At 59.3% G+C, this 10033-nt stretch overlaps 1 protein-coding gene across 2 annotated transcripts; it reads left to right on the top strand.

The window, feature by feature from the left end:
• Window positions 1-646: 646 nt before the first annotated feature.
• TNFRSF13B (TNF receptor superfamily member 13B) lies at window positions 647-8295 on the top strand. 2 transcript variants are annotated; one of them, XM_054212357.1, is made up of 5 exons: window positions 647-734; window positions 2955-3095; window positions 4180-4296; window positions 4907-5155; window positions 6778-8295. In XM_054212357.1, exons 2-5 carry the CDS (start codon window positions 2957-2959, stop codon window positions 7050-7052), a joined length of 780 nt encoding a protein of 259 aa, XP_054068332.1. In that variant the 5' UTR covers window positions 647-734; window positions 2955-2956; the 3' UTR covers window positions 7053-8295. The 2 variants fall into 2 exon arrangements, with proteins under 2 accessions (XP_054068332.1, XP_054068331.1); XM_054212356.1 differs by having other exon boundaries at window positions 4904-5155.
• The last annotated feature ends 1738 nt before the right edge of the window (window positions 8296-10033 follow it).

The raw sequence follows: 10033 nt of genomic DNA, 5'->3' as shown, positions 1-10033 counted from the left end.
GCATCAGCAGGATGTCACCCACGGGGCTCTGCCGGCCGGGACGCAGACCCCGGCAAGGGGGACGTGCTCCTCTCCACCTGCAGCATCCCCTGCGGCTGCACGGCCTCTCGCTCTGGCACAGCTGCTCCTTCTCGGCATCGTCTGGGAAAAGCAATAACCCACAGGGTCGCCCGCCGGCTCTCCTGACCCAGGAGAGCTCTTTACGGAGCAAAACACAGAATCACAGAATGGTTCGGGTTGGAAGGGACCTTAAAGACCATCCAGTCCCACCCCCCTGCCCTGGGCAGGGACACCTCCCACCAGCCCAGGCTGCTCCAAGCCCCGTCCAGCCTGGCCTTGAACCCCTCCAGGGATGGGGCAGCCACGAACAAAACATCCTTCTCTGCAGAAAACCTCCCGCTGCAGCCGGGCGATGCAAAGGCAGGTGCTGCCGAGCCCCCACTCCTGCAAAGCCCCTCTGACACGTGGCCGCCTGGCCCAGGACACCCCTCCCCGCTGGGTGCCTCCCTCCGTCCCCCCAAGCCCAGGGACGCCCGGTGAGCCAATGCAAGGCCTGTGCGTGCGGCAGATTTGCATCGAAGGGATAAGGGGAAACCCCAGGAAACGCAGAGCCCAGGCATTAATCAAATCTATCTCTAATAATAAACTTCCCGAGCAATGCGCGGGTTCGGGGCTGGAGCTCGCAGTGCAATGGCAGGAGCCGAGGGGGATTAGACGCCGCGGGAGAGTCAAACGTGAGTGACGCCATGGAGGGGCTGTATGGGGACATGGGGGTGAGGGGCTTGTCCGTGGCAGGGCTCAGGGCCATGGTGACATTTCCAGAGTGCTGGCAGGGAGCGGAGGGTCTCCCTGTGGTCTCGCTGGAGGAGCGGAGCCACCACAAAGGGCTTCCACCCCGCTGGAGACGGTCAGTGCCACGGGGCTGGAGATGAAGAGGTCGCTTAATGCTTTGGAGGAAGGGACCATAGGGGAGTTCGGGGTGCTGGTCCCTGGTGGGCGCAGAGGCAGAGGGGGAGACACACCTGGCTCTGCTGGAAAACGCGTGGCTGCAAAGCCCGGCCGCACCATGCCGGCAGCACCGGGTGGACCTTGAGGCTCCCCGGGGAGGGGAGCTCAGCCATCGGGCAGGATTTGTCCTAGATGGGGCCAAACACCCGGCTTGACCTGCCCTCGCAGCAGCGGGGAAGGAGCTGCCCATCCTGCAGCCCCCCCGGCTCAGACACAGCCCCGGATCTCTGTTTCCCATGCAGTTATCCCACGTGAAACCCCACCGTAGCTCAGGGATGAGCAGGCTCACCGCCATCCCCAGGGCTCACTGCCATCCCCAGGGCTCGCCACCATCCGTCGGGGGCTTCTCTTTCTTCTCTTTGGGTAAAAAATATCTTCAAAGAGCATCTGAGAAGAACATCGGCCTGAGCCTCGCTCTGCCCTGGGGAATGTCTTCAGTCAGCTCGATAGAAAGTAATTATTTAATTTTATAGCAATGTTAATTGAACAACTGGGACTATGAGGCCAGCATCCCTGTGCCGAGTGGATTTATCCCTGAGAACGGGGGGGTTCACATGTGCTGCAGGAGCCAGTTCACGGCAGGCAGTGGAGGAAGCCCGACCTCAGCCCCTCCGCAGGGAGGGAGCTGTGTAGGCAACGGCAGGACAGACGGACACGCAAAGTGCCCGACTGCTGCACGCTCCCAACTACTAGAGAGAGGGGTTTTCTATATTAAAAGGGGGTTTTCTATACAAAAATCAAAGTCTGGCTTTGGAACACCCGTGGTGCAGAGGTCTGGCCGAGGCAAGGTGCAGCCTTTGGGCCCGCGGAGGCCGGCGCTGTGCTGCCGCGTCGGGGAGCTTTAAACCTTTGGGGCACCGTCAGCCCCGGCAGGAAACAGCTGCGGCTGCCCGGCACCGCTCCGCGGAGGGATGCGGTCGCCCGCGAGCCCTCTCGGTCCACAAATGGCACCTTTCCACCACGGCCGCCCTCGTGCTGGGTGAGAGCTTCCTGCAGTTGCTCGGTTGCGCTCGCTGCAGACCCCGCGTGCGGCACAGCACGGCACAGCAGAGACGGGCTGAGGCCATCACTTGGGTTACCTCCAAGGCCAAACCCTTCGGTGGCACAGGTGAGGCCGCAAACGGAGATACGTGGCGCCCAAAGATGGGGACATGCCCAAATATTTCAGCTTCTAATAAGTAAGCGCCCGTTAGCAAGCTAATTCTTAAAATGGTAAGTTGTCGGCTAGATTTTTGTGCTGCTGCTGATGCCTCCTGGCTCCTCTGCCTTTGGCATCGCATCCAGCCCACGCAGGCACAGGGGGCACCGCGGCAGGAGGACGGGACGAAGGGATCCTTGCTGGGACGGGAGCACGTCCACCCCCAGGCACCGGTTAAACCAGTGCTTAAAGCTCTCCCAGAGAGACGTCCCTCCTCCTGCTCCTCCGAGAGTTTTACACATCAAAGTCGGGTTTCGTTATGATGCCGCAACACCAAAGGGAGATGTCGGAAATTACACAGAGGATGGCACGAACCGCCCCAGCGCCACAGAGGAATTCAGAAGTTTCCAGAATTAAAAATCATTTCAGAAGACGCTGCCAGCGGTCGTTCTGGTCATATTTCTGTTGTTTTCAGAAAAGCACACAAAGACAGGAGCGGTTCCCGCTGCTCGTGCTCCCCCAGGCAGCTGCGTGCGGCCCCCGACCCTCAGGGCACAGCACGGGGTCCTCTCCCTGGATGTCCCCAGGGACCGGCACGGGCCACGCTCACGTAGGGTCGTCATCTGAAGAGCTTACTAAGCCTGAAGCAGATTTTGCTCTAGGCTCTTGCCCAAGCTGAGGATGAGAGGGGGCTGGGGCACAGCCGGGCACCCCCCCGCGAGGGGTCCCGGCCCTAGCCAAGGGACGAGGTGGCTGCAGGGCAGCCCCGCGGTGGCCACCCCATACCTACTCACCTTCCGTTCTGCAGCCATGGATGGGACGCACGTCCGGTGGGATGCCATGAACAACTGCACCGATGGGCAGTACTGGGACACCCTCGTTAACCAGTGCATCCCCTGCAGCGTCGTATGCGGCCGGTCCACAGTGAGGAGGTGTGCTGCCCTGTGCGGTGAGTGCCGGGCGGCCGGGCCTGGGGTCGCGTCCTGCGGGGCTGCCCTTGGACCCAGCGGGCAGCAATGGGGCAAAGCCGGGAGGGGACATCAGGTCCTGGGAGGAACCGCAGGGCAGGCTCCGAGCCAGCTCAGCTCAGCAGAGCTTCAAGCCAAAAACGCTGGGGAACGTGACAGCTTCCCAGCCATGGGCTGGGTCTGGCAACAGCTCGGCACAGACCGCGATCAAGTTGTCCACGTCTGTGTACGTCTCCTTTCTGGGGTCACTGGGAGCCTTCCCAGAGCTGCGTCAACGCTCGTATCCCCCATCGGTGACACCCCACCCTCCAAAGGCAGGGCCTCGAGACACATCAGGTTCATTTGATGTGGATAATTATAAACTCAAGTACGCTTTCAAGGCTGTACCGCGAGCCCTGTGCTGGAGCAGACACCGAGGTGCAGCGATAATGGTTGAGGACAAGGGAGACAGATGCTCTTTGCACCCAAACCCCGTGCACGACCCTGTGCGTGGCTCCTTCCCTCCCCGTGGAGCCGCAGCGCGGGGCGGCTGCACCCTGTCCCAGGGGACCCAGCCCCGCACGCAGCGACAAGTCACGTCTCCCCACTGGGGACAGGAGACGCCATCCCTGGGGTCCCGAGCCGGTGCTCAGGCAGATTTTGGGGTGTCCTAAAGGCCCCGGGGTGGCAGCAGCTCTAAGAGCAGCAACAAGGAGCTGCCGCAGGTGGGTACGGCTGCACGCGTCTGGCTGGGTACCGTCCCCTCCCCGCGCAGCTGCCAGCTGATGCCTTTCCCCAGTATTCATCGTATGGCCAAACGCCACCAAAAATGCCCTGGATTTGTCACGCTGCCAGCCCCGGAGAGGTTGTCAACACTTAGGGCAGCGTGCAGGTCTCGCCCTGTGCCCATCCGAGCCACGAGCTCGTTCAGAGCGGCCGTGGGCTCGTCCTCGCGTGAACCCAAGCACCAGCGTGGAGGGAGGGCAGCGGTTTGGGAGCTTCGCGCTCAAATAACAGGGGAGGAGGAGGAGGAGGAGGAGGAGGATGTGCTCAGGACACCGCATTCATCTCCCTCCCCTCCCGCAGAGTCCATGGACTGCAACAGGAAAGCCGGCTTCTACTACGACGAGCTCCTGAAAAAATGCATCAACTGCAGCACGATCTGCGGGCAGCACCCGAAGCAATGCGCCCCGTCCTGCGAACGTAAGGCTGCGCCGGAGGGCAGGGAGAGCCGGGATGTGGGGCTGGGCTGGAAGAGGAGCCGGGTTATGGAACCAAAGCTGGGAAAGGGGCAGCAAAACCCCCCTCTCTTGGTCCCGGGGGTTGTGTGCGTGCTGCCATTTCATTAGGACTGGGGAAAAGAAAGCCAGGGGGTCTGTCTCTCTCCCCTTTTCTCCATCACACCGGGGCTCTTCCCTTTTGCCTGTCGGTGTTTTACAGACCCGGCCTTCAGCTCTGTCAGCCAGGGGCAGGAGGGGCAGTCGCGTCTCCCACCTCCCTGAGCCGCCTCCAGCCCTCGGGGGGGGGGAAGCAGGAGAGGACGGGTTATTTTCCCCCGAGATCTCCAAGTCCCGCGCTGGGGTTGAGCCGTGAGCCCTGGAGAAGGGGGAAGGGTGGGAATGGGGGGTGGGATCTCCTCTACTTTGCCGTGGAAGAGAAATGCAAGCAAACAGAGGCGGTGCACGGTTGCTTTCAAATTCTTTCCAAGCAGAACGCACAAGCGCAACCCCCTTTCCCTAGCAAAGAGTCGATAGTGTGAAGCGTGTCCCCGCGGGGTCTCTAAGCACACCCCTCTCTGCCCGGCCCACAGCAGGTGCCCTGGTGGCCACCCCGCCTCCGGCAGCCGCCCTGGACACGGCCTTGCCCCCAGGGGCCGTGCTGGAGCAGAAGCCGTGCGTGGAGCAGGAGCCGTGGCTGGTCGTGTACCTGCTGCTGGGGCTCTGCCTCTGTGCCCTCCTCTGCTCCCTGCTCCTGGGCTGGACCCACCTGCGGAGGAAGGGAGAGGTGGTCTCCTGCCAAGCCAGCCCCGGGACCTGCCACCGCAGGGATGACTCCTCCAAAGGTGAGTGCTGGGGACACTGGGGGAGGACGGGGAGGTTGCGGTGGGCAGGGGCTCAGGCGCCGCTGGCGGGGACAGAAACGGGAGCCAGGACATAAGAGGGGTGGGGAGGAAAACCGAAGCCAGCGATGGGCACCGCGGTTCAGCCTGAGCCTGGAAGAGGAGCAGGATGGCAGCCCTGTGCCCCGATTCTCCACCGCACCCCCAGCTTCTACGTCTCTCCCGCGAAGTCACCAGCGCCGGGGCTGGAGCCGCACCATCAACCCGCAGCTGTCCGGCTCCGGCCAGAGGCTGAGCTGTGGGGAGGAGGAGCCGCAAAAAGCCAACCCTCTTCCAAAATGAACCGCCTGCCCAAGGAAAGGCTTTCGTGGCAATCGCAGCTCTGGGTTCCTTCGCCCGGGGCTGTGCCGGGGCCGCTTTGGGGCGAGCGGCTGCCTGGCAAGAACCATGGTAACACCGGCTACTTGCTGCTTCAAATGGGCTAACGATGCAGACGGTCCACTGAATTACCTTGTGGCCTACCTGCGCATAGGAAGTTCCACCTAAACACGAGGAGGAACTTGTTACTTTGAGGGTGGCAGAGCACTAGAACAGGCTGCCCAGGGAGGTGGTGGAGTCTCCATCTCTGGAGACATTCCAAACCTCCCTGGACGCGTTCCTGTGCAACCTGCTCCGGGTGACCCTGCTCTGGCAGGGGTTGGACGGGATGATCTCCAGAGGTCCCTTCCAACCCTACGGTTCTATGATTCTATGATCAAACGCTGAACTTTTAGCCCTGGAACCAGAGGAGCTTCACAAATCTTTGCTTTAGGGAGAAAAGACAGGGAAAGGATAACGTGCGGTAAGTCAAGACAGAAAAAAAAAAAAAGATGCTTTTATTCTCCCTCCTCTGCTCCTCCCTTGCCTTTAAAAATAAAAAGGTCCGTTTACCTATTTATGTATAACACGTACACGTTTACATTTGTACACTTCAAAGCCATCATGCTGGATGTCAAAAATCAGAGAGAAAAAGCCCAGGAGCCGGCGTGCGGCTCAGCCACTCTCCAGCAGAGCTGTAATTCAAGCCATTCCCATCTGCGTTGAACGCTCCACTTTTAAGGGAAGCTGTCAGGTTCAGGGAGATTTACTGGGTGTTTTTTAATACCCCCAGCCTAACCTCGCGCTTATCAGGTCTCAGATGTCGGAGCAGAGCCCTGCGGCAGCTCGTGTCCAGCCCACGGAGCGTGGTGGGACCCCTGAAGCAGCCGCCGGCCGCGCTGCACTCGCTGGAGCGCCGGCAGCTTGCGCAGCGCTGTGCCATCGGCTTCACACGTGCTACAAAACCAGCGTTTAACGAAAAAACAGTTTACGTGTAGTGTTATCAATATTACAATTGCTTTAGTGCTAAACCTTCCTGCTGAAGGCACTGCCCAATTTCCCCCTGGGGTCTCATGAGGTGTGAGGCTGTAGGTGATGCTTTACATACAACACACGCACCGTGGGCTTTACGGAAGCGGTGGGAGGTGGACGTCCTCTCCAGCTCCCGGAGCAGCTCTTTACAGACTCCAGTGCAGCACTGCAAAGCATTTCTTAGGTGAAAGAATCTCCTAAAACCCCTTAAACTAACACACGTGGTTTATCTGCAGATCGTCTGGTGGAAGCGGGCAGCGTTGGTGATGGATCCACCGGCAGCAGGGTTCCTGAGCCGGTGGAAACCTGTGGCTTCTGCTTCCCTGGACACGGCTCCGCTGTACAAGAGACCAAATCGTGCCACAGCACCTCCTACCCCATCGGGGAGAGAGCTGCTCCCTCTCACACCGGCATATGCAGCACGGGAAGCGCTGGGGCCATTCCCAGCCCTGACGACGGCCACTTCAAAATCATATGTTCTCCTTCACAAGAGAAGACGCCCATGGCCTGACCGCAGAGAACGTTCCTGCACAGGCTCAGACAGAAGGCACGCTCCCTCTGCCCCCAAAACACAAAAGCTGCTTCACCCACCCTCTGTTTCCAGTGACTGCAGCGGCTTCCGCCACGACCAGTGGACCTGGCACAGTCTTTGCCCCAGGGCTGTGGCTACAGACAGCGCTGTTTTCGTCCACTTGGGAACTGAAATTCTCATTATTCTTGTGCGCTCCCAGCGGTAGAAGTCGCTTCCCACTGAGCAGTGTCTTCACCTTCCGACTTGACCTCTGCAGGCTCCTCCGCGCGTCCCAGTCAGGGGGAGCGATGTCTCATCGGGGCTTTTCACCCAGGTTCTACCATCAGCATCACTTTGTCTCTGCAAAGGGTGTTGATGCAGAGCCAGGATCAGCCTGTGGTGTCCCCATGGAGAGCACCCCTTTCCCTGCTTGAAAACTCTACCGGGTACCACAAGCGATTTGCAAGCAGAGCTGCGAGCATCTCCGACATGGACCCACACCTGAGAAGTTACTCGTGGAAGTTATAACATCCAGTGAATGCCGCTGCCACGCTCTCAGAGTGGCGTGTTTTCCAACCTCAACAGAAGTTTCTTTACAGGACAGAAAATTTGGTAGGACACAACGCGGAGAGCTCCACTGCCAGCTTTCACCGCTGCTTGGAAGGGGAGGACAGGCCACGGGCTTTCCCGTGTTACAGGACACGATGCCGCACGGGAGGAGCTGGGACAGGCACCAAAATCCCTGATGGAGCTGGGTTTAAATGTGAAAACTCATCCAAGGCTGAGAACTTTCTAAGAGACTGGATTTATGTACATCTGGTCTGGGTTACTCAAAATAGCTGGTAAAAGCGATGAACCAGCTAGAGATACAGCTGCTTTGAAGGAAGATTTTTATCTGACCTGGCTTTGAAAGCTACCATGGAAAAATACGGGCTTCAACACGTAACTTGAAGTTCTCATTTTCGCTAACGGAGAATGCAGGAATTTTTCACTTGGTGAGAAACCACTGCTGGTAGGAGCTCATCCCCTCCACTCACTCAAACCAGAACCTCAAACTTGGAAGAATAAATTTGAGTCAATATATGCACAAATTGGTGCTGGGAAAGTAAGACAGGTGGAGAAAGCGCGAGCAGATAGTTCTAACAGACCCTGTCCCCTCCATATGATGTATTTCTTTAAATGTCAATGTTTTCTTATCACTAAAGAAGGCGCCACCCCGGTGGTGACCATAACAAAGTCCATGCCATGAGTGATGTTCAGTCACAAAGCGGAATGGCGTTAGGACCACACGGAACCCACGAGAACTAGAAAGCCCAAGAGGTGGTTTAAGGGGAGGGCTAAGAGCCCAGGTGTTGGCCCGACATGGGGTAAAGTCTAGCTGTCTTGAATCGCTCCAGGAACCAAGCTGACGATTCTCCATCTCGTTACCTTTGCGTCTTGCCTTTCGTCTCTGCCCTCGGTTTAGCAAAGCCCTTATCGCGCGGCAGCACGAGGGATGAGGTTTGTATCATGCTGCGTTTGCAGCCGAGGGGAGAAAATAAGCCTTCGCAAAACCAAAACCTCGCTTTACTCAGATGGGTCTCCCAAAGGCGATGGGTCTCCCAAAGGCGATGGGTCTCCCAAAGGCGATGGGTCTCCCAAAGGCCTGAAGGCCACCACGCCGTGGTGCGATGGGGAGAGCAAGGGCTCACCCAGGTGCGCTGAGAACAAAACACAGACCGCGGCCAGGAGCAGCTGCCGGCAGGGAACAGTGACAGCGTCAGCCCCCGCTGGCTCGGCCTCCCCCCGGACCTGCATCCTCTGAACCTCACACTCTTGTCACCTCCCACCCTCCCTCGGCCTCCAGCGCTCTCACCCTCCATACCTCCTCCACCTCCACTCTTAACCTGAAGACCCCCTTGGCCTCCCCGCCAGCTCCGTCTCCTGCTCCCCCTTGGTCTCTCCTCCCACATAGCCATCACCCCTGAGGCCTCCATCATCTTCCATGGCCTTAGCTCCTGTTGTTTCCCTCCTGGGGAATCTGCTCCAGCAGCCTCTGGTCTCATGGCATCAGTTCCCATGGTCTCCAGTCCTGTGGCCTCCTGCCCCATGGCTCAGCTCCCACAGGCTCCGACACCACGGCCCCGAACACCACAGCATCACTAGCATCCCAATTTCTCTAAACGTCCAAAGTCTTTTGGCCCCAGAAGCCACCCTGGCCCACAGCTATGCTCAGCCTCCCACCCACTTTTGACCTCAACCCTTGCTGAACCTCAACTGTTCCTTGGAGTCCCACCCACTTTTGGCCTCCACCTCTGCAAAGCCTCAGCTCTTCCTTAGACTCCCACCTCCTTTTGGCCTCCCACCTCTGCTCAGCCTCAACTTCTCATGGGCCTGCATCTTTGTGTAGACTAATCTCTACGTGAGCTTCCCCCAGTCTCGGGTTCCGTTCCAGCTCAGCCTTACTCTTTTTCTGCCTCCACCTTTTGGCATCCGCTCTTGCTCTGCCTTTTGTCTCCTACACCCTTTAGTCTCCCCGAGCCTCCCACTTGCATCCCCGCTCAGCCTCCGCTCCTGCTCACCCTCACACTCCTCTTCCACCTCCCTCAGCCTTTTGTCCTGTCCCTGCTCTCCCAGGCTCCTGTTGGTGCTCACCCTCCCAAAGCCTCCTGGCCTCTCCTCACCCTCCACCGCTGCTCAGTGTCCCGCTCCCTCTATGGCCTCCTACAGCACCATGTCCTCCACTCTCGCTGGGCCTCCCCACCACCTTGACCTCCCACTCAGGCTGGGCCTCCCCAGCACCGAAAGCGCTGCCTCTCTTCCTCTTCTTGGCTTCCCCTCCCCACCTCTGTGGGGCAAAGGGGTTTTGCACTTACCTGGGGGCAGCACCAGCACGTCCCCCCCCGGCACCAGGGCTGGGAGAGCCCCCAGGCCCATGGCCACTTCTGCCCAAGCGCTTCCCAGTGAGGACGGGGGCTCCAGGAGATAGAAAACCCTCCTAA

This window comes from Rissa tridactyla, chromosome 8 (assembly GCF_028500815.1).
Source record: "Rissa tridactyla isolate bRisTri1 chromosome 8, bRisTri1.patW.cur.20221130, whole genome shotgun sequence".
NCBI lineage: Eukaryota > Metazoa > Chordata > Aves > Charadriiformes > Laridae > Rissa > Rissa tridactyla.
The sequence above is the reverse complement of the archived record's forward strand: the minus strand, read 5'-3'. Positions and strand labels throughout refer to the sequence as shown.